General features: G+C 39.5%; 1 protein-coding gene across 1 annotated transcript in view; it reads left to right on the forward strand.

Moving 5' to 3' along the window:
* The window catches only part of LOC139466613 (scavenger receptor class F member 1-like), a 63,153-nt gene that overhangs the window by 16,652 nt on the left and 20,547 nt on the right, over window positions 1-25,954 (forward strand). Inside the window, exons 2-3 of the mRNA XM_071248200.1 lie at window positions 24,151-24,196; window positions 24,892-25,173. Of these exons, the coding sequence (XP_071104301.1) occupies window positions 24,151-24,196; window positions 24,892-25,173 (328 nt within the window). The remainder of the gene's footprint in view (window positions 1-24,150; window positions 24,197-24,891; window positions 25,174-25,954) is intronic.

Raw genomic sequence — 25,954 nt, forward strand, 5'->3', positions numbered from 1 at the left:
TTGTACACCTCTGTCTGACACTGTCTGCTATGGGTTGTACAACTCTGTCTGACACTGCCTGTTATGGCTTGTACACCTCTGTCTGACACTGCCTGCTATGTCTTGTACCTCACTCTCTGACACTGCCTGCTATGACTTGTACACCTCTGTCTGACACTGCCTGCTATGGGTTGTACTTCTCTGTCTGACACTGCCTACTATGTGTTGTACACCACTGCCTGACAGTGCCTGCTATGGCGTGTACACCTCTGTCTGACACTGTCTGCTATGACTTGTACCCCTCTGTCTGACATTGCCTGCTATGTGTTGTTCACCTCTCTGACGCTGACTGCCATGTGTTGTACCCCTCTGTCTGACACTGCCTGCTATATGTTGTACCCCGCTGTCTGACACTGCCTGTTATGAATTGTGGCCCACTGTCTGACACTGCCTGCTATGTTTTGCACCTTATTGTCTGACACTACCTGCTATGGCTTGTACACCTCTTTCTGACACTGCCTGCTATGTGTTGTACCCCACTGTCTGACACTGCCTGCTATGGCTTATACCTCTTTGTCTGACACTCCCTGCTATGTGTTCTACACCTCTGTCTGACACTGCCTGTTATTGCTTGTATCCCTTAGTCTTACAGTGTCTGTTAACACTGCCTGCTATTGCTTGTACACCTCTGTCTGACACTGCATGTTAACACTGTCTGCTATGTGTTGTACCCCTCTGACTGACACTGCCTGCTATGTGTTGTACCCCGCTGTCTGACACTGCCTGTTATGAATTGTGGCCCACTGTCTGACACTGCCTGCTATGTTTTGTACCTTATTGTCTGAAACTACCTGCTATGGCTTGTACCCCACTGTCTGACACTGCCTACTATTGCTTGTACACCTCTGTCTGACACTGTCTGCTATGTCTTGTACCCCACTGTCTGCTATGTTTTGTACCCCACTGTCTGACACTGCCTGTTATGACTTGTAGACTTCTGGCTGACACTGCCTGCTATATGTTGTACCCCACTGTCTGACACTGCCTGCTATGGCTTATACCTCTTTGTCTGACACTGCCCGCTATGTGTTGTACACCTCTGTCTGACACTGCTTGTTATGACTTGTACACCTCTGTCTGACACTGTCTGTTATTGCTTGTATCCCTTAGTCTTACAGTGTCTGTTAAAACTGTCTGCTTGTACACCTCTGTCTAACACTGCATGTTAACATTGTCTGCTATGTGTTGTACCCCGCTGTCTGACACTGCTTGTTATGAATTGTGGCCCACTTTCTGACACTGCCTGCTATGTGTTGTACACCTCTGTCTGGCACTGCCTGTTATGACTTATACACCTCTGTCTGACACTGTCTGCTATGTCTTGTACCCCACTGTCTGCTATGTTTTGTACCCCACTGTCTGACACTGCCTGTTATGACTTGTAGACTTCTGGCTGACACTGCCTGCTATATGTTGTACCCCACTGTCTGACACTGCCTGCTATGGCTTATACCTCTTTGTCTGACACTGCCCGCTATGTGTTGTACACCTCTGTCTGACACTGCTTGTTATGACTTGTACCCCTCTGTCTGACACTGTCTGTTATTGCTTGTATCCCTTAGTCTTACAGTGTCTGTTAAAACTGTCTGCTTGTACACCTCTGTCTAACACTGCATGTTAACATTGTCTGCTATGTGTTGTACCCCGCTGTCTGACACTGCTTGTTATGAATTGTGGCCCACTTTCTGACACTGCCTGCTATGTGTTGTACACCTCTGTCTGGCACTGCCTGTTATGACTTATACACCTCTGTCTGACACTGTCTGCTATGGCTTGTACCCAACTGTCTGGCACTGTCTGCTATGGCTTGTACACCTCTGTCTGACACCGTCTCTTATGACTTTTACCCCTCTGTCTTACACTACCTACTATCGCTTGTACACCTTTGTCCGACACTGCTTTCTATGTCTTGTGCCCCTCTGTCTGACACTGCCTGCTATGGCTTGCAACCCTCTATCCACTCTTTGTTATGTTTTCAACCCTGCTCTATGACACTGTCTGCTATGTCTTGTACCCCTCTGTTTTTCACTGCCTGTTATGGTTTGTGCCCCTCTCTCTGACACTGCCTGCTATGTCTTGCACCCCATTGTCTAACACTGCATGTTATGTCTTGTACCCAACTGAAACTGTCTGCTAAGTCTTGTACCCCACTGTCTGTTATGGCTTGTATCCATCTGTCTGACACTGCCTGTTATGGCTTGTACCCCTCTGTCTGACAATGTTCGAATGTCTTGCAGCCCATTGTCTAACACTGCATATTATGGCGTGTATCCCTCTGTCTGACACTGCCTGCAATGTGTTGTACACCTCTGTCTGACATTGCCTGTTATGACTTGTACACCTTCGTCTCACACTGCCTGCTATGTGTTGTACCCCGCTGTCCGACACTGCCTGTTATGAATTGTGGCCCACTGTCTGACACTGCCTGCTATGTGTTGTACCCCGCTGTCCGACACTGCCTGTTATGAATTGTGGCCCACTGTCTGACACTGCCTGCTATGTGTTGTACCCCACTGTCCGACACTGTCTGTTATGAATTGTGGCCCTCTGTCTGACACTGCCTGCTATGTGTTGTACACCTTTGTCTCACACTATCTGTTATGGCTTGTTTCCATCTGTCTGACACTGTTCGAATGTTTTGCACCCCATTGTCTAACACTGCATGTTATGTCTTGTACCCCACTGTCTGACACTGCCTGCCTTGGCTTGTACCTCTCTGTCTGACACTGTCTGTTATGTCCTGTACACCTCTCTCTGACACTGTTTGCTATGTCTTGCACCCCATTTTCTAAAACTGCCTGCTATGACTTGTACCCCACTGTCTGACACTACCTACTATCGCTTGTACACCTGTCTCAGACTGCCTGTTAGGGCATGTACCCCTCTGTCTGACACTGCCTGCTATGTCTTGTACACCTCTGTCTGACACTGTCTGTTATCGCTTGCACCCTTCTGTCAGCTCTTATTTGTGACCTGCTGCCTGACAATGATTATAAATCTTGTGATCATAAAACATCTTAAGCTACCATGAAATACATATATTGCTTGTAACATCAAACAGATTTTATTGAAGTTGAGTATAAAGCGGCCCCCTTCCCTACTACCAAAGCAAAAATTGCTGTATAGAGGTGTGTGTGCATAATACATGCATATTGTTTCCCAATGCAAAGACATTACCTTGAACATGTAATACTGGATATAGTACAACAACAAATCCGAACTGGTGTACAGAAGTTAATCCTGTAATTACACGATTTGGTTATAAAAAGTATTCATTGTATATAATGGACATGTGATGTAATCTACTAAAAATTTCATTTGATATTTTGTTCTATATTGTTTAAGATTGATGTAAGCAAAATACAAACAAACTTAAGTCGGTGCTTGATAGGCAGATCGTACCAACGCACTGCTGTTTCCAGCAAACATGCTCAGAACCCTATACTGATGACTTCAAACGAACCTCTGTCCCAAGAAATAAAATGTCCTCCTTCTGCTTCAATACAAATTCACAAATGTTCACTTACTCCATTGAGTACTTTTTCAAAAATCGGGGAGATCGTGTGTGCACACCTGATTGTTATTTCCGCTGCTTTTACAAGACAATTATACACACGTTATCTTACTCTCTCATATCAAGATATACAGTAAATACATACAACAAATTGTAAATTGTCATGTTTAGTAATAATTTATCGCATATTTCATACAAGTTTACAAATGATAAACAAACACTGCTGCCGCCACGATCATAACACGAAAGGCGCAGTGAGGCAGTACAAAGGTTAAGGGGAGTAATTGGAGTAACTGCGCGCTTTATTGGATCAGATGATGTTTTTATTATTACAGCAGAGGGAATATGTTTTGTTTTATATGGAAATAAAAACGAAACTTGCAGAAGATGTAATGACGATGTGGCGCTGCCTGAGAACGAAGATTATTGCTAGCTGTTCTAGTGTATAACAAGTAAAGTTTCGTTTTCAATATTGTAGTACATGTATGGAATCAAGTCACAAAAACGCAACTGCTACAAAAAAAGCATGCATTCTATGCAAAAGTTGACTTTTATGCAAGCCCCATGCATTTCAATACCCAAGAATGGGTATAAAAACATGTGCGTTAACGGGATTCCATATGCATTGTTAAGCATCGTGCTGACAAGAACCTTTTCAGAAAAACAACAACAAAATATGCAATAATTCAATATTACGAAATGCCACGCCTGTCCGAAAATGAGCGTCCGCGAACCATTGGTATGCTTGAAGCAGGATCGAGTCAACGTAATATTTCAAAACAATTTAACGTCCACAGAAACGCCATTTTGTGTTTATGGCAACGTTGGCAACAGACGAATGCAGTCACAGACCATCCTCGGAGTGGCAGGCCACGCGTAACCAATAATCAAGACAACTGGATCCGAACAACACACCTACGAATTCGATTCCAGCTAGCAACAGTGACTGCAAGAAGCATCCCTGGCCTTCGACGAATATCTTAACAAACCGTACGTCGCGGCCTCAGATGTGCAGGGATTGTCGCCAGAAGACCCGCCAGACGTCCGAGATTGACAGGAAACCACCGTCAAGCACGTCTGCAGTGGAGTGGGGGAAGGCTCCTATGTGCCGTGTGCCGGGAGCCACACAGAGGTGCCAGTAAGCGTGAACCCAGGGGAGAGTTAAGTTACATAGACTGGCGGCAAGTCTCCCTCGCCAGATCCCTTATTACGAGGCTGTGGAAATACGGGACGCCCCCAGCTCACCATCTGTCTCCAGAACTCTCACGCCGACTTCTTGAGACTTTTTCAATGTTCTGTACTTTTTAATATCAAAATACATTTAGTGTTTGTCAGAAGAGTTAATCAATTCTAAGTCGATTAAATGGTTTGTTTACGGTAGACGAAATTACATGACCATAGTGTCATTGCCAAACCCTTCAGTTCAATTCTAATTGATCCAGACTGCACAATATCGGGGGAAATCATCATTACATCTCTAGTTTTTTGGTACCGTTAACGAAGGCGAAAATATTGCATTAGTGTGTCACATCATGTATGACGAACAATACCCAATACATTACTTAAAATACAACATCTGGCCGATTCAAATGACGGGGATTGCTAATTGTAACAACCTGTAAATACCTCCTATTGTCGTTGAGACGCCTATTATGCATTTCAGATCGAAGTGCGGCGAGGGGGTTAAGAAAAGTAGAACTTGACATTAAATTAATGTACAAGCTTTTCAACTACTACGTATATAAAATTAGATCTAGGGAAAGTAAATCTTTCCCAAAATCTAAGACCATAGTAAGATTGAAAATGAACTTCATCTTCAACAGTATCACAATAACAGAATTTACAAAAATCGTTTTTTAAGTGGACATTTTAATGATATTTTTGTTTAAGTATTTTTGACAATCCTATTTCGTAAAAATGATTTCTTAGCTATGCTTTGTCAAAACCTACATTTGTAGGTTTCAATGGGTAGGTAGGCTGCCTGATGAAGACAGTGCCTTCTCACGTGAGCAAATTCCGACCTTCTTTGATGTTATTGTTAGACATCGGGGAATTCGTAATTCGAATTGATAACGCAATCACGCGGCATACGGACGTTCATCTGGAAATGAAGGACTATTGGCTTGGTGGTGTTCATACAGGCGTGGTCACCCGCTACTAACAATATTAACCCGTGAAGCGCCGTGTTAGAATTGGTCGTCAGCAACCCATGCATGTCGTAAAAGGCGACTAACGGGATCGGGTTTTCGGCTCGCTGACTTAGTTGATGTATGTCATCGTATCCCAATTGTGCAGATCGATTCTCATGATGTTAATCACTGGATTGTCCCTATCGCATCTGCATTGCGCATTCATGCAAGGGGCTCTTGACGTTCATTGTGTATTGTGTAGTGCAGTGGAATATCTGCTTTAGACTTCATTAAGTCATTGTTTTGACATCCAGGCGAAATGAACGTTTTACTTTTTGTGGGGTCAAAAGTTAGTCTGATTTAGACATAGGTCCGTATTAGGAATAGTATAACAGATGATAACACATGTAAATGGAAAAAAAGTTCAAAGAAGTGTTATTATTAATCGGAGTACATTCGGCACAACTAATATCGCTTTGTATTACTATGCTGATTAGTTAAAGTCCTGACTCGACAGATTCCAGTGTGCGCGGTAATATTTGTAAATGTAATATGTGTGAAGAAAATATGTCCATATTAGCGATAAAGTAGCTCAGTGTCTCATTCAAGTCTTGGCACGTCACGCCCAAACTGCCAAGCTCGATTCCTTTCATCGGGGTAATGTTTCTAATGAAGCCCATTCCTGCAGCCACCCGACGCCGTGATATAGCCGTTGAAGCGTATAACACCATACACCTGTATTAAGTGCACTTATAAACTGATTTGAAAAAAATATTTTCACATTCCTTAACTATTTACTCACAAAATAACGTTTAAAGGAATCGCTCTGTACCCCGTTTGGATAACTTTATAGCTTCCCTTTAAGACGGAGAGGTGTCTATGCAAACGTCTCTATGGAAAAAGCTTGAAAACTTTGTGGCACATCTGGGAGCCGCGCATTTTTCGCATCAAAATACTTTTAAATACGGATTTGAAATACTATTTTCTCCTTCCTTAACTATTTCGGTATAAAATGAGGTAAAATGAGTCGCTCAGTACCCCCTTTGCTGAACTATACAGCTTCCCTCTAACACCGGTGGGTGTCTATGCAACTGGGAGCCTCGCATTTTCGAATCAAATTACTTTAAAATACGGATTTGAAATACTATTTTCTCCTTCCTTAACTGTTTATGTGTAACATAACGGAAAAGGAATCGCTCTATACCCCCGTTTGAACACTATACAGCTTCCCTTTAACACGTACGCGGATCTATACAAGCGTCCTTCTGGAAATAGCCTGAAAACTTAGTGGCACATCTGGGAGCCTCGCATTTTTCGCATTCAAATACTTTAAAATATGGGTTTGAAATACTATGTTCACATTCCTTAATTATTTAGGTATAACATAACGTAAAAGGAGTCGCTCAATACCCCCAATGGAGAACTATACAGCTTCCCTTTAACACGCGGGGTTATCTATACAAACGTCCCTATGGAAATAGCCTGAAAACTTGGTGGCACATCTGGGAGCCTCGCATTTTCCGCATGGGAGAAGTTTAAATACAGGTTCGAAATATTATTTGCTCCTTCCTTAACTCTTGAGGTATCACATAACGTAAACAGAATCGTTCTGTAATCCGTTTGGATAACTATATAGCTTCCCTTTAATTTAAGACGGGGGGCTGTCTATGGAAACGTTCCTGTGGAAATAGCTTGAAAACTTAGTGGCACATCTGGGAGCCCCGCATTTTCCTCATCAAAATACTTTAAAATACGGGTTTGAAATACCATTTTCTCCTTCCTTAACTAGTAAGGCATGAAATAAAATAAAAGGAATCTACCTCTGCCCCGTTTTGAAAACTAAAAAGCTTCCCTGTAAGACGGGGGCTGTCTATGCAAACGTTCCTGTGGAAATAGCCTGAAAACTTAATGGCACATCTGGGACCCTCGCATTTTTCGCATGGAAATAGATTAAAATACGTGTTTGAAATATTATTATCTCTTTCCTGAACCATTTAGGCATATAATAACTCTAAAACAGACCCCCTATATCCCCTTTTGGAAACTATATCGCTCCCCTTTAACACAGGGGGTTGTCAATGCAAACGTCCCTATGGAAAATAGCCTAAACATTTGGTGGCACATCTGGGAGCCTGGCATTTTTCGCATGGACATAGTTTAATATACGGGTTTAAAATGTTATTATATCTTTACTTAACCATTTAGGCATAAAATGAAATAAAAGGTGTACCTCTAGATCCTGTCTCGCAAACTATATAGCTTCCCTTTAACACGAGTCGTCTATACAAACGTCCTTATGGAAAAAGCTTGAAAACTTAGTGGCACATCTGGGAGCCTCGCATTTTCGCATGGAAATAGTTTAATATACATGTTTGAAATATTATTATCTCTTTCCTGAACCATTTAGGCATACAATAACTTTAAAACAGTCGCTCGATATCCTCTTTTGGATTTTTTATAGCTTCCCTTTAACACAGAGGGTCGTCTATACAAACGTCCCTATGGAAATAACCTGAAAACTTAGTGGCACATCTGGGAGCCTCGCATTTTTCGCATGGAAATAGTTTAATATACGGGTTTAAAATATTATTATATCTTTACTTAACCATTTAGACATAAAATGAAGTAAAAGGTGTAGCTCTATATCCTGTCTCGGAAACTATATAGCTTCCCTTTACCACAGGGGGTCGTCTATACAAATGTCCCTTTGGAAAAAGCCTGAAAACTTAGTGGCACATCTGGGAGCCTCGCATTTTTCGCATGGAAATAGATTAAAATACGTGTTTGAAATATTATTATCTCTTTCCTGAACCATTTAGGCATATAATAACTCTAAAACAGACCCCCTATATCCCCTTTTGGAAACTATATCGCTCCCCTTTAACACAGGGGGTTGTCAATGCAAACGTCCCTATGGAAAATAGCCTAAACATTTGGTGGCACATCTGGGAGCCTGGCATTTTTCGCATGGACATAGTTTAATATACGGGTTTAAAATGTTATTATATCTTTACTTAACCATTTAGGCATAAAATGAAATAAAAGGTGTACCTCTAGATCCTGTCTCGCAAACTATATAGCTTCCCTTTAACACGAGTCGTCTATACAAACGTCCTTATGGAAAAAGCTTGAAAACTTAGTGGCACATCTGGGAGCCTCGCATTTTCGCATGGAAATAGTTTAATATACATGTTTGAAATATTATTATCTCTTTCCTGAACCATTTAGGCATACAATAACTTTAAAACAGTCGCTCGATATCCTCTTTTGGATTTTTTATAGCTTCCCTTTAACACAGAGGGTCGTCTATACAAACGTCCCTATGGAAATAACCTGAAAACTTAGTGGCACATCTGGGAGCCTCGCATTTTTCGCATGGAAATAGTTTAATATACGGGTTTAAAATATTATTATATCTTTACTTAACCATTTAGACATAAAATGAAGTAAAAGGTGTAGCTCTATATCCTGTCTCGGAAACTATATAGCTTCCCTTTACCACAGGGGGTCGTCTATACAAATGTCCCTTTGGAAAAAGCCTGAAAACTTAGTGGCACATCTGGGAGCCTCGCATTTTTCGCATGGAAATAGTTTGAAATACGGGTTTGAAATATTATATACCTGAGTCTTATTGAGAGTATATTGTGATATGCCCTGAGTATGTAGAAGTTGGACGATATCACAACATTATGAAAGATCTTAGATACTGTGATTATTGACAAGCTAGAAGTGTTAACATACTTGAAGATGAATATCATTTTCTATTAATATGTCCCAAATATAAAGATATCAGAGTAAAATGTATACATAAATACTATTGGGAAAGGCCATCTGAATTAAAACTAGTTAGCCTGCTACAAACAAGTTGTAAAACACAACTGTTATACATTTCTAAATATATTAAATCCTTCTTACAGTAAATATGAAATCGTGTCCTTCCTCCATTGTCAATATATATTTTTGTTGTATCTGTTATACGAGTGGCTGAAGTCCAAGTCATTTTCATGAATAAATACATGGTCTGTTCTGTTAAAGGCTGACCACTGTCTAAGTTTCCAACATATGTAGCTAGCTGGTGTTAGCACTCTTATCATGCAGCAGGATGCTCCTTGTTTATACGTATCAGTTAGCCCTGTCAACTCCAGGAACTTCACTCTAACATAAGGTCAACTGCTGGCCCCATTCCGGGTTTCAGGTAGTATAGTACCAGGCCAAATGCAAGAAATGTGCTTATCTTTTGGGATCTCACAGAAGCACTAAATGTGTCATCCAGTTATTGCTATGACATCTCTAACTCCCTGGAAACTCCTCTAGGATCTGGAACTTGCCACGGAAAGTATCATGTTACAATAAACAAACAAGTCCCCTAACAGACCCTATCAAGAAAGGGTCTAGAAAGTCTAGACTTTTTGTTTCTAAAAATGAAGAAATTCATTCTGGATTAAGAAAGGGCTACCGAACATCAAGTAATGTATTTGTTCATAAAATATTTATTTAATAGTTTCAACAAAAAGTAAAAAGAAAAAAGTATACACTTGCTTTGTAGACTTTCAAAAGGCCTTTGATTCAGTTGACAGAGCACTACCCCTAACAAGTCTATTTCAAATATAAAGTCAGGAAATAGCTCTTAAAAAGTGAAAATTGACGAGGGCATTTCACAATCCTTTAAATCCAACATCGGCATAAAACATGGGTGAATTTTGTCTTCCACATTATTTGATATATTCCTCAATGATCGTCCACCACATATCAAACAGGAAAATAAAAAAATAACACTTAATGTTTTAAACATTTGTCATTTGTTGTTTGCCGATGACTTCATACTATTTGTCACTTCCAAAAAATCTGCATGAGTTATTTGATGGTCTAAGAGTATTTCGTGTAACAAATAACCAAAAGATTAAAGGTGAAAAAACAAATGTTGCAGTGTTTGGCAAATCAAGTAAAATAGAAGAAACGAATACTTGGACCGTGGTTGGTGCAAAAATTCTAGTTATGGATAGATATAATTATTCATGAATAGCATTTGAAGCAAATGGTAAACAAAATCATAGCGCCAAACATACCTTGGAAGAGGGCCTAGGTCCTACCATAAGCTTCAGTCTACCAATAAACTACTCTGGGGTATACAAGCAATCCCCCTAGTCTGAACAACTTTGATTAATTAATCCCCGAGAAACTGCTGCGCATATGTTGTAAATCCATGTTAGGTGTCAACAAAACAACACACAATTGGGTAAGGCGAGCAGAACTAGGATTCTATACTCTTATGTACACAGTACTAATATAAATTACGAAATGATATCACTATGTTGGTTCTTCAACATAGTGAAATTCTGGTTCTGGGATGGGAATACCAACTCAATCTATTCTCAGAAAAACAAAATACGTAAGTCTTTCAAAGAGACAATAAAGTCTAAATTCCACTCCCTCTTCAAGTGAGTTGGGTTCCACGCCGCTTTGAACAATATTCCAGTTATATCACGGTGTGTCAGTTCCATGTGAGAGTGAGTGAGTATGGTTTTACGCCGCTTTTAGTAATATTCCAGCAATATCACGGTGGGGGACACCAGAAATGGGCTTCACACATTGTGCCCATGTCGGGATTCGAACTAGGGTCTTCGGCGTGACGAACTAAGGCTTTAAAGACTAGGCTACCCGACCGCCTCGTTCGTTGTGAGAGGAAAGCCCGAAGTGATGCAGGTGTCAGACGTCAACCACTTCGGTGAAACCCACGAGCACGGTTGTCGTACTGAAAAAATCTAGAAACATAATCGGGGCGAACCGGGATTCGAACCCACGATCATAGATTTCTGGCGTGCCCAAGGGACGCTCATTCCGGCACAGCGAATTGCTGCGCCTCGGACGACTCAGCCAACCATGCCCCAAAAGGCGCAAGAAAAAACTCAGGACATTCAGGACAGTTAAAAATGAAATAAAATTAGAATCCTATTTCAGTCACTGTAAAATAAGAAAATATCGAGTGCACTTTTCTAAACTAAGAGTAAGTAACCATAAATTAACTACAGAACTTGGAAGACATACAAAGCCACCCTACCCACAACATCAGAAACTATGCCGTACATGTTCAACCATTGATGAGGAAAAACACTACCTACTTTATTGTACCAAACACACAAAAGAAAGAAATATACTATTTGGAAAAGTATCCACACAAAATGTAAATGTCCACAATAATGAAAACATATTATTTCACCACATCCTCTCAAATATTGAGCCATCAACATCAATTTCATATGTTTCAAATGGATGATGTCAAGCAATAGATTCCTGTTGATAAACCTATGACATTTTATGTATAATATCATCAAATCTGTACTGTTGATATTTTCTATACATTAAATCATTTCTTTGTTTTCAGGTATGTGTGTCTGTCTGTATATGCGTATGTATGAATTATGATGTGTGTGTTTTTCGGGAAAGGAATGTTTTCTGCAATGAATATCCTTTCAGATACAAATAAATCAGATCATGAAACAAATATATCCATTACAGTCCCTTCCAAGTCTATGGTATTTAGCAAGTCTAGATTGCTGCAGTATCAGGGTCTGTACAAATCTGCTGAATTCACAGGCCTTGTAATCATCAGTTAATCTCCAGCTGGTATTAGTGACACCACACCAAGACCTCCTGCTCTTCCCCCTGCCACTCGAGCACTGGCCAGACATGTGTGATTTTGGAGACCTGGTGACATATACGATCTTTGTATTTTCTTTACTTTTTTAATTGGTTGGCATTTCCGGTTAAAATTAATAGGAACATTGATGACTTAATTGCTTTATCACCAAAGAAAGCAAATATACAGAGCAATCCGTCTTCGGTTCCATTTGATTGATATAAAAAAATAACAGTCTTTTCAAATGACTTCACAAGTTGGCTTAAAATATTGTCCACTCAGGTTGCCTCGCATAGACATGTTCGACACACGTTATGTGAAGAACATTCTCGATGTACTGCTCTTTGAAAACTTTGCAGTCAGAAGAAATGTCTCTGTCTTAGAACTTCCAATAAAAACGTATATTCTGTTCGATGCTACATCAATCAAACTGCCATACAACAATCAAGTCTCGTTAATCCGACAATCGGCTTAATCCGACACTAATGATGGGAACCGATTAAATCAGTGCTATTTAGACCCGTTAATCCAACAGTCTCGCATTCCGACTCCGACACACCTAATTTGCAACGAATCACCGAAATCACTCATTAATCAGTCTCGTTAATGCGACACAGTGATCAGCTTACTCCGTTGTCATCTGCCCTTTACTTCTATTTTAAGTGAAAGAATTAATAATTATCTAGAAAATAATAATTTGTTATCAGAATCACAAGGAGGATTACGATACGGATATTCTACTGTTGATAACATGTTCGTATTGCACTCCCTCATTGAATACCTCAGGACACACAAAAAGAAACTGTATTGTACATTTATAGATTTCTCTAAGGCCTTCGATAACGTTTGGTGCTTTGGACTCTGGCAAAAATTAATAAAAACAAATGTACAAGGTAAACGTTTCGAGATCATATTTAACATGTATCAAGACATAAAGTCGTATGAAAATTCATCGTTTTTCTCTAGTAATATCGGAGTTAGACAGGGGGAAAATCCATCGCCAATTCTCTTTGCCCTGTACCTAAATGACCTTGAAGAATATCTAAAACAGAAAATATGTAAAGGTATTGATGTCATATCGGAAGATTAAGTAGTTAGATGATACTATTATACTTGCAGATAACCCCTGTGGCCTTAGAGAAAAATAATCAGAATGGTTTTTTTATGAATATTGAAAACAATGGAAGTTGAATATTAATAAAACTAAGGTGGTTGTATTCTGATCAAGAAAGAACAATAATGTGTTTAGGATAGGCGATAATGTTGTTGTAGTAGTAGATAAATATAAGTACTTGGGTCTGGTTTTTAAACGAAATGGAAATTTCCTAGCATCCAAAATGTCGTTAGTGGCTCAAGCTAGAAAAGCTATGCACTTATTATATATTAGAATACGTAATCTTGACTTGCCAATCGACTGCCAGCTATTATTATTTGATCAAACAATCGTACCTATATTAACATATGGTTCCGAAATTTGGGGATTTGGTAAACTAGATATGATAGAAAAGGTTCACACAGATTTCTTAATATATATACTAAGGGTAAAAAAAAGCACACCCCACTATTTTTTATATGGTGAGCTGGGAATAACCCCTATAACTGATTTAATTAAACAAAGAATGGTGACACATTGGTCTAAGATAACTTAGATAATAAACCAACGAAATTGTGTACTGTTATGTATAATGTATTATTTGCAGACTCCTGTAACCATAAATAAAGACTATTCGATGGATTAGGCCTTAGCTTTACACGGACCCAACAATTCATGCCAAATATAAACGGATTAAAATATGCTATTAAACAACTATCTTTGATCAGATTAGCCAGACGTGGACAAGTTATGTAAACGACTCTCCCAAGGCAGTATTTTACCGAATATTTAAACATAAACTCCAGTTAGAAAATCATCTGCTGTCGCTACCCTGAAGACTCAGTATCCCGATTACTAAAATAAGATCCACAAACCATAGATTACCAATAGAAAACGGGCGATGGGAAAATATACCGCGGGAAGAATTTGTAGTCACTGTAATAAACATGACTTAGGTGACGAATATCACTATCTACTAATATGTCCTTTTCTGCATAACTTGCGTTAGTTATATCTTCAAAAGAAGTACTTTACAAGACCTAGTGCGATACTACTTGATATGTTACTCAATACTGAAAGTTTATCAGATCAAAGAAAACAAGCACAGTTTGTAAAAGAAATCCTCAAGATGCTTAATTAAATGTATGAGTGTGTTGCAGTTAAACGTAAAGTCTCTTGCCTCGTGTCACCATACATCTCCATTTGTACCTTCAATATGTCCTAGCTATGACCTTGAAGCGAAATATACGTTTGTTGCTTGTTATTGTGTTGTTGTTGCCCTCGAGTACACAGCCTTGTGTTTTGATGCGAGACGAGTCCGCGAGTAGCTGCATACTTCAACGGCTACAGAGATAAACTTGCTCAACAATATACAATTACTGCTTTAAATAAACAAAACAGGATTAATCACATACCTAGATTACCTCAATCTCATAAAATCTGATACAAGTTCTCGCTACCACTGAGGTAGTGTGTTTTGAATTTCCAGGCAATTATAGCTCTACAGATTTGTTTAGTCTCTGAAAATGAAGAGAGTATTTGTTATTAATATATTTCATAACTAATATTTAACAACTGGTTTTATCTATAAAATATGTTAATTTCAGAGACAAGATGTTCGTCTAAGACATAGCATGTCGTCATTGTTACGGTTTGTGGCTGCTTTAGTTTTGAGGCACACTCACCAAGAAAGGGTGATGACCAACAGTAACACCCCCCGAGACACCAACCAATTCCAGATGGGAAACGCAGAGATTGTATAAGAAGATATGAAGATAATATGGAGTAAAAGATATAGCAGAATCGCTGCAAACCCCCCTTCCCCACTCCTCACCCCAAACCCCCACGAGAGGGAAGCTATATAGTTTCCACCAGGTGGTATAAAGCGACTCCTTTTACGTTAATTTAAGCATGAATGGTTAAGGAATTAGAAAATATTATTTCCAAAACGTATTTCAAACTATTTCCATGCGAAACATGCGAGGCTCCCAGATGTGCCACTAAGTTTTCAGGCTTTTTCCATAGGGAAGTTTGCATAGACAACCCCATGTGTTAAAGGGAAGCTTTATAGTTTCCGAGACAGGATATAGAGCTACACCTTTTACTTCATTTTATGCCTAAATGGTTAAGTAAAGAGATGATAATATTTCAAACCCGTATTTTAAACTATTTTCATGCGAAAAATGCGAGGCTCCGAGATGTGCCACTAAGTTTTCAAGCTATTTCCATAGGGACATTTGCTTAGACAACCCCCTGTGTTAAAGGGAAGCTTTATAGTTTCCAGGAGGGGGTATAGAGCGACTCCTTGTAAGTAATGATATGCCTAAATGGTTCAGGAATGAGATAATGATATTTCAAACCCGTATTTTAAACTATTTCCATGCGAAACATGCGAGGCTCCCAGATGTGCCACTAAGTTTTCAGTCTATTTCCATAGGGACGTTTGCACAGACAACACCCTGTGGTAAAGGGAAGCTGTATAGTTTCCAAATGGGGATATAGAGCGACTGTTTTAAAGTTACTGTATGCCTAAATGGTTCAGGAAAGAGATAATGATATTTCAAACATGTATTTTAAACTATTTCCATGCGAAACATGCGAGGCTCCCAGATGTGCCACTAAGTTTTCAAGCTTTTTCCATAGGGACGTTTGTATAGACGACCCCTGTGTTAAAGGGAAGCTATATAGTTTCCGAGACAGGATATGGAGCTACCTCTTTTACTTCATTTTATGCCTAAATGGTTAAGTAAAAATATGATAATATTTCAAACACGTATATTAAACCATTTCCATGCGAAAAATGCCAGGCTCCCAGATGTACCACTAAGTTTTCAGGCTATTTCCATAGGGACGTTTGCATAGACAACCCCCTGTGGTAGAGGGAAGCTGTATAGTTTCCAAAAGGGGATATAGAGCGACTGTTTTAAATTTATTGTATGCCTAAATGGTTCAGGAAAGAAATAATAATATTTCAAACACGTATTTTACTCTATTTCCATGCGAAAAATGCGAGGATCCCAGATGTGCCACTAAGTTTTCAAGCTTTTTCCAAAGGGACGTTTGTATAGACGACCCCTGTGTTAAAGGGAAGCTATATAGTTTCCGAGACAGGATTTAAAGGTACACCTTTTATTTCATTTTATGCCTAAATGGTTAAGTAAAGATATAATACCATTTTAAACCCGCATATTAAACTATTTTCATACAAAAAATGCCAGGCTCCCAGATGTGCCACCAAATTTTTAGGCTATTTTCATGGGGACGTTTGCATTGACAACCACCTGTGTTAAAGGGGAGCGATATAGTTTCCAAAAGGGGATATAGAGGGTCTGTTTTAGAGTTATTATATGCCTAAATGGTTCAGGAAAGAGATAATAATATTTCAAACACGTATTTTAATCTATTTCCATGCGAAACATGCGAGGCTCCCAGATGTGCCACTAAGTTTTCAGGCTATTTCCACAGGCACGTTTGCATAGACAACCCCCTGTGTTAAAGGGAAGCGATATAGTTTCCAAAAGGGGATATAGAGGGTCTGTTAAAGAGTTATTTTATGCCTCAGTGGTTCAGGAAAGAGAAAATAATATTTCAAACCCATATTTCAAACTATTTCCATGCGAAACATGCGAGGATCCCAGATGTGCCACTAAGTTTTCAAGCTATTTCCATAGGGACGTTTGCATAGACAACACCCTGTGTTAAAGGGAAGCTATATAGTTTCCGAGACAGGATCTACAGGTACTCCTTTTATTTCATTTTATGCCTAAATGGTTAAGTAAAGATATAATACCATTTTAAACCCGCATATTAAACTATTTCCAAGCAAAAAATGCGAGGCTCCCAGATGTGCCACTAAGTTTTCAAGCTATTTCCATGGGCACGTTTGCATAGACAACACCTTGTGTTAAAGGGAAGCGATATAATTTCCAAAAGGGGATATAGAGCGACTGTTTTAAAGTTATTGTATGCCTAAATGGTTCAGGAAAGAGAAAATAATATTTCAAACCCGTATTTCAAACTATTTCCATGCGAAACATGCGAGGCTCCCAGATGTGCCACTAAGTTTTCAGGCTTTTTCCATAGGGACGTTTGTATGACAACCCCCTGTAGTAAAGAGAAGCGATATAGTTTCCAAGAAAGGATACAGAGCGACTGTTTTAAAGTTATTGTATGCCTAAATGGTTCAGGAAAGAGATAATAATATTTCAAACATGTATTTTAATCTATTTCCATGCGAAAAATGCGAGGCTCCCAGATGTGCCAATAAGTTTTCAAGCTTTTTCCATAGGGACGTTTGTATAGACGACCCCTGTGTTAAAGGGAAGCTATATAGTTTCCGAGACAGGATATAGAGCTACACCTTTTACTTCGTTTTATGCCTAAATGGTTCAGGAAAGAGATGATAATATTTCAAACTCGTATTTTAAACTATTTTCATGCGAAAAATGCGAGGCTCCCAGATGTGCCACTAAGTTTTCAGGCTTTTTCCATAAGGATGTTTGTATAGACGACCCCTGTGGTAAAGGGAAGCTATATAGTTTCCGAGACAGGATATAGAGCTACACCTTTTACTTTATTTTATGCCTAAATGGTTAAGTAAAAATATGATAATATTTCAAACACGTATATTAAACCATTTCCATGCGAAAAATGCGATGCTCCCAGATGTGCCACTAAGTTTTCAGGCTATTTCCATAGGGACGTTTGCATAGACAACCCCCTGTGGTAGAGGGAAGCTGTATAGTTTCCAAATAGGGATATAGAGCGACTGTTTTAAAGTTATTGTATGCCTAAATGGTTCAGGAAAGAGATAATGATATTTCAAACATGTATTTTAATCTATTTCCATGCGAAAAATGCGAGGCTCCCAGATGTACCACTAAGTTTTCAGGCTATTTCCACAGGCACGTTTGCATAGACAACCCCCTGTGTTAAAGGGGAGCGATATAGTTTCCAAATGGGGATATAGAGGTTCTGTTAAAGAGTTATTTTATGCCTCAGTGGTTCAGGAAAGAGAAAATAATATTTCAAACCCGTATTTCTAACTATTTCCATGCAAAAATGCGAGGCTCCCAGATGTGCCACTAAGTTTTCAGGCTATTTCCATAAGGACGTTTGCATAGACAACCCCATGTGTTAAAGGGAAGCTAAATAGTTTCCTAGACAGGATATAGAGCTACACCTTTTACTTTATTTTATGCCTAAATGGTTAAGTAAAGAGATGATAATATTTCAAACATGTATTTTAATCTATTTCCATGCGAAAAATGCGAGGCTCCCAGATGTGCCACTACGTTTTCAGGCTATTTCCATAGGGACGTTTGCATAGACAACCCCATGTGTTAAAGGGAAGCTTTATAGTTTCCAGGAGGGGGTATAGAGCGACTCCTTGTAAGTAATGATATGCCTAAATGGTTAAGGAATGAGATAATAATATTTCAAACCCGTATTTTAAACTATTTTCATGCGAAAAATGCGAGGCTCCCAGATGTGCCACTAAGTTTTCAGGCTATTTCCATAGGGACGTTTGTATAGACGACCCCCTGTGTTAAAGGGAAGCAATATTGTTTCCAAATGGGGCTACAGAGGGTCTGTTAAAGAGTTATTTTATGCCTCAGTGGTTCAGGAAAGAGAAAATAATATTTCAAACCCGTATTTCAAACTATTTCCATGCGAAACATGCGAGGCTCCCAGATGTGCCACTAAGTTTTCAGGCTTTTTCCATAGGGACGTTTGTATAGACGACCCCTGTGTTAAAGGGAAGCTATATAGTTTCCGAGACAGGATATAGAGGTACTCCTTTTATTTCATTTTATGCCTAAATGGTTAAGTAAAGATATAATACCATTTTAAACCCGCATATTTAACTATTTCCATGCAAAAAATGCGAGGCTCCCAGATGTGCCACTAAGTTTTCAGGCTATTTCCATAGGCACGTTTGCATAGACAACACCCTGTGTTAAAGAGAAGCGATATAGTTTCCAAAAGGGGATATAGAGTGACTGTTTTAAAGTTATTATATGCCTCAGTGGTTCAGGAAAGAGAAAATAATATTTCAAACCCGTATTTTAAACTATTTCCATGCGAAAAATGCGAGGCTCCCAGATGTGCCACTAAGTTTTCAGGCTATAGGGACGTCCATAGGGACGTTTGCATAGACAACCCCCTGTGGTAGAGGGAAGCTTTATAGTTTCCAAATAGGGATATAGAGCGACTGTTTTAAAGTTATTGTATGCCTAAATGGTTCAGGAAAGAGATAATGATATTTCAAACACGTATTTTACTCTATTTCCATGCGAAAAATGCGAGGCTCCCAGATGTGCCAATAAGTTTTCAGGCTATTTCCATAGGGACGTTTGTATAGACGACCCCTGTGTTAAAGAGAAGCTATATAGTTTCCGAGACAGGATCTAGAGGTACACCTTTTATTTCATTTTATGCCTAAATGGTTAAATAAAGATATAATAATATTTTAAACCCGTATATTAAACTATTTCCATGCGAAAAATGCGAGGCTCCCAGATGTGCCACCAAGTTTTTAGACTATTTCCCATAGGGACGTTTGCATAGACAACCCCCTGTGTTAAAGGGGAGCGATATACTTTCCAAGAGGGGATATAGAGGGTCTGTTTTAGAGTTATTATATGCTTAAATGGTTCAGGAAAGAGATAATAATATTTTAAACACGTATTTTAATCTATTTCCATGCGAAAAATGCGAAGCTCGTTTGTTTAGATAACCTCCCGTGTTTGAGGGAAGCTATATAGTTTCCAAGAGGGTGTATAGAGCGACTCCTTTTAAGTTATGTTATGCCTAAATGGTTAAGGAATGATATAATAATATTTCAAACCCGTATATTAAAATATTTCCATGCGAAAAATGCGAAGCTCCCAGATGTGCCACTAAGTTTCCAGGCTATTTCCATTCGGATGTTTGCATAGACAACCTCCCGTGTTAAAGGGAAGCTATATAGTTTCCAAAACGGAGTAAAGAGAGACTATTTTAAAGTTATTGTATGCCTAAATGGTTCAGGAAAGAGATAACAATATTTCAAACCCGTATTTTAAACTATTTCCATGCGAAACATGCGAGGCTCCCAGATGTGCTACGAAGTTTTCAGGCTATTTCCATAGTGACGTTTGGATAGAGAAAACCCCGTGTTAAAGGAAAGACATATAGTTTCCGAGAGAGGTTATAGATCGAAATGAATAACAACATGCAGATCAATTTTACAGGTTGGGAGTTATGCAGATGAAGCATATGACGTGACTGTAATTGTAACTGTAGACGTAACTGTAAGATAATCGTGTTTACCCTTGGAAATATATTTCTTTACCACTGTGTTGTATTTAACTTAGATTTTATGGTAATGTTGCAACCATGTTTCATGTGTTGTTTCCAATGAAACTTTGATGATTGGTCACATTACATAACATTTGTAAAAGACGGGCATACAAAAGAACTACACAAAGGTCAAACTACTGATCCTTTAAATCCTATAGTAGCTTCACGCGATGTTATGCTCAGTTGGTTTATAAGATTATTTGATGAGAAACAAATTCATTATAACACAAGAACACACTGATATATATCTTTACTATCTATATGGCTACTTTACCTGTTTCATTTGGCACGCTTGGTGATATAATAGGTGGAACTAATTGAAGATCATATTGTATAATGTAAATGCATTCCCAGTCGGAAGTAAAGAAAGTAAAGACAGCTTCCAGATTAATTATCCTGCCGTCCTTGTCTTAATGAGTTAGGAGGTGGGAGATTTGTTCATGTGGACCTTCACTGAAGGAATTTCTTCTTCTTACTGACCCTGATACAAATATATATCAAATACAGCCCATGCAAGTCTATAATGTTTGGCAAGTCTAGATCACTGCAGTATCAGGGCCTGTACAAATCTGTTGAATTCACAAGCGAGCACAGAACTTGTAATTCTCAGTCAATCTCTAGCTGTCATTAGTGTTTAGTATTAGGATGTGGCGAACCTCCCCCCCCCCCCCCCCCCACACACACACACTCCCCAAGACCCCACACTGAAACAAGACCTCTCGCTCCCGCTCCGGCCCTGCCAACTCACTCTGGCTAGAGAACCTGTGGGATTATATTGGAGACTTAGTGACATATATAAATTCTAGTTTCTTAACTTGTTTCATTGTTACCCTGGTGTGTAGAGAGGAGGATTTCTAAAGGTTTCACATTGCTGTGTAAGAATTGCTTTTATTCTTTTCTGCTTGTAAGAATGAATAGGAACATGGATGAGCTTATTGCTTCATCACTGATGAAACCAAACAGAGCATACATCCAAATCAAAAGACAGTCATTGAAGGTATTTACATGGTAAAGATGTGTTGTTTAGCTCTCCAACCGGGAGTGGTAAATCGTTGACATTTGAACTTTCTCCCTATTTATACAAGGCAGTAGAAAACACAAGCCATGCTACTGTCATTGTTGTGTCACTCCTGATCCCACTTGTGAAGTAACAAACTGAGAAATGTGTGTCAAAAGGACTCATACTGTGTACCTGAATGATGTCGCACAGAAGGCAACACTGACGAATGATGACAGTCTTGTATCTACCATAGAGAAATTGACTGTCGATGACATAAGGGATGGATAAGGTCAAGTTGTTTAGCCATGGGAATCACACTAAATGCTGCCCCTAAGCTGGTACCTAAGCTTGCTCTCAAAATAGATTTCTGAACATTTGATACTTTCCGCCCTCAAAACTGACCCCCTGCTTCCACTGGGAGGGTGTGTGTTGGGGGAGAGGTGGTGGGGGCAATAAATTTTCCTGTCACACACACTTTCAATGGCATGCCAGTGATGGATGATAGGATCTTTACACTTGTTGTAAAATTCCAAGAAATTATAACTCTACAGATTTGTCTAGTCACTGAAAATGAAGAGGGTCAATGGGCTCCTTTTTATTATATTTTTATTAAGATAATTGAACCACTTTTTTGTGTACGATATGCTCATTTCAGAGAGTATATGTTAGTCTAGTTCAGGGACCGCGCTGCAGTTTATTTGTAGATGTGGTATCAGATTACAAAAGTGCTGTCATCATTTGGCTTTGACGTGTCGACGGGAGACTGGCGTTGAGCAGCCGGCAGGGGTGGGGGTTGGGGTGGGGTGTGTGTGTGTATTTTTAAAAGAGTTCAATTTAACTATATTGTCAAACTCCTCTCACGGCAGCATTAGAAATTGGCACTAGTCCTATAGTCCTTGCTAAATTGCCCAATGGTAAAGGTATCATAAGGACTAGTAGAAGTTGGCCTTTTTAAGGGTTTTGTTATATGCTATCATCATAAGGACTAGTGGAGGAAAACTGATAGTTTCTAACCATGCACGGTATTTACTTTCGAAACAAGAATATTATATGAACAGGGTATTATATACTACCTAAATAATGTAACATATGAATAAGTATAATATATGGGAATAAGTACTATAATAAGACACAAAAAATGTTATCAATGCTTTGGGAAAAGCCTGTGTAAGTCTATGTCTCCTGACCCCCGGTTCAATCAGATAAGGGACAGTCTCGCCACAACACAGCTGTTGCTGAAAGGGGATATAAACAATAACACAGAGATGTGGGTCAGCTCACTGGCACTTTTTACTGGCACATGTGCCGATCAGTGGCATGAGCCTTCCCCATATGCTGCAGTGGGGACAAGTTCTATTCACTGACGAGTCTCGTTTTCACCTCAGCCACAGCAATGGACGGATTCGAGTGTACCGAGTTCGAGATGAACGTTACGTCAATCATTGTGTCATGGAAGAAGATCGGTTCGGGGGCGGCTGGGTTATGGTATGGGGTAGGATAACAGCAAGACAGAGGTCCCGTTTGATGGTGGTTGAGGGAAATCTCAATGGACAGCGCTACCGCGACGAGATTATCGGCCCTTTTGTTCTACCGTTTTGCTTCATCATGCCCCAGGCATTACCTTTCAACATGACAACGCCCCGCCTCATATTGCTCGACTTCTTCAGGATTCAACGTGATCTCTCACCAATCTAGCACATGTGGAATGAGATGGATCGGCGCCTTCGACGTCAACCACGTGTTCCACAGACACTCCAGGAACTTCGAAACATTCTCCAGCAGATATGGACAGATATCCACAGGATTTTGTGCGACGCCTTGTCTATTCCATGAGACGAAGATGTGTTGCTTGCATCGCAACCAGAGGTGGACACACACGCTATTGATTTGTAAATTGACATTTTGGCATGTTCATGTTGTTGTTGTTTTTTATGAAATCACGCATTTTCTGAAGTCAGTATGGCAAATGAAACTATTTGAACACTTACAGGAGTATTTTATCTATTGCAAACCGAAATTGTTTCAGATTTGGTAAAAAATATAACTTTGCATGAAACCTTATTCATTGTCACAGGAACTTTGTTGTTCAGTATATCTCAGTGGATTTGTTGAACAAATATGGACATCATCAAAATAGGTGTGCTCTGTTTACCAATTAGACTTGGAACCTATCTGAAATACATGATCCAAACAACTTGATCATGATCAATTCCAGAATTGAACAAACAATCCTGGCCCAAATTTCTTCAATATGGTTTAATCACTCATGACATACCGTGACTTCTTCTGTTGACGAATTTAATTTTCTTATCATTAACTATTGTGTGATAAATTGTGTTATGGTGTTTATCTAAGGACTTAAATTTGAAAGATTACTTTGTTTCTGCGTTACAGATGGCCTTGGTCAGTATGCCTGGTTTGATCATCCTGCTTCTGTTGTGTAAGTAGATTTCTATCACCAATCTAGGGGGATCCATTATTGAGGTGTATTATACCAGGGAAGGTACACGTTACTTCGAGTAGAGGGAAGGACGAAAAAAAAGTCTCACTTGTCATAATAGCCCTTCCCTCCCAATCTAAGGCAACTTGAAATCGAAATATTTATACGTTCACTTTTTCTCACATATATGATCCCAAAGAACTAAAACAAATGTTAATGCCTGGTATATCTGAAATCCAGTGGTAGAATATCTCACCTTGGCTGAACCATTTCCGTGTTATCTTCAGTATATCTGAAATCCACTAGGGGAAATCTGATCCAGGCTGGACTATCCCCCTCTTATGTTCAGTATTAACTGAAATCCACTCGGGGAATATCTGGGCTTGGTTGAACCATCTGTAGGTTGAGCCCAGAACGCCGGTTTTCCAAGTTAGTCGCTTCTCACGACAAGTATTGTGGTGCTGGTGAAACAATCTACACCAGGTCCCAACAGGGACTATATGTTTGACGGTCAGTGAACAACCAAAACTACAAAATTGTATTGGCACATGCAGAAGGTATTCCAATGAGTCACATTTACTTATGGATTGGACTTTCATTTGAAGTAACGTGCATAACTTGGCAAGCATATGGGGGTTGTTGTGGCTCTCTTTTGGTTGCTGAAATCAATGTGTATATTGTTTGCAATGTTTCAGTATTATATGCTGATGGTGTGAGACAGTGCGACCCTGGACGTTATGGAGAATTATGTGACAGGTCCTGTGCCCCACACTGTGCCCCGATGTCTGGGTCAGCCGTCGGTGTCTGTGACAGAGACACCGGGAGATGCCATAAAGGATGTGTTCCTGGCTGGCACGGAGTTCTCTGTAGTCGGGCATGCAGCAGCAGCAACTGCAAGAAGAACGTCTGTAACCAAGCTAACGGACACTGTAGTCTTGGCTGTAAAGAGAACTACCTCGGGGATGTCTGTAGTGAAGGTGAGGTTGAAAAAAGTTTTACAAGGATACATTCATCACCTATCATTCAAGTCATCCTCATGGTTCTATTTTAGCACAAATTGTCGAAACAAGTAATCATCAAGTTGTACCACATATATCAAAGCTGTGTAAGTTGACACAGATAGTTCTAAAAATAACACTTTATGGAGAAATACTTGCGTCATTCTGACTACAGGTCCCCATATTCTGTAAAACTATCCACAATCTTCTTAAACGTGTTGAATACATTGGATGCAGATACGATCACACCTTCTGACAAGGAATTTCAATTAAAGAGCCCTATTTACTTGATCAGCAAGTGTCTTACATGCCTTCTAGTCTGCAAGGTTCATATCTCTGTGTCAGTGATGTCATTACAGTGTAGGTTTCGTGTAACTAACCACACTCTTGATCAGCTTTATTTAATGTGAGTCAACAAATACAGACCAGAGATTGAAGATGACACCATGATCTTGCCACAGGATGTGCAAATGTACCAAATGAGCTATCAATCTGACCATCTCAACCGAGATTCAGTGACAGTTACCACCACCACCATCCCACACCCCACCACCCCACCATCCCACCACCCCACCACCCCAACCCCCAAAGCAGTTCGGATCAGATCATACTCTCATGAAAGAGTTTATCACCAGCCTTGAATCTGACATCTTTAATCAGTTCATGAACAGTAACATTTCCAGTCAGTGTTTCATATGATGAGTCGATTTCGCGAAGTGTTTAATTTTCAAAGGAAGAAAAACTTAAAGTGTTGTTTGGG

Source organism: Haliotis cracherodii, unplaced genomic scaffold (genome assembly GCF_022045235.1).
Source record: "Haliotis cracherodii isolate W230 unplaced genomic scaffold, xgHalCrac1.p SCAF_19, whole genome shotgun sequence".
Lineage (NCBI taxonomy): Eukaryota > Metazoa > Mollusca > Gastropoda > Lepetellida > Haliotidae > Haliotis > Haliotis cracherodii.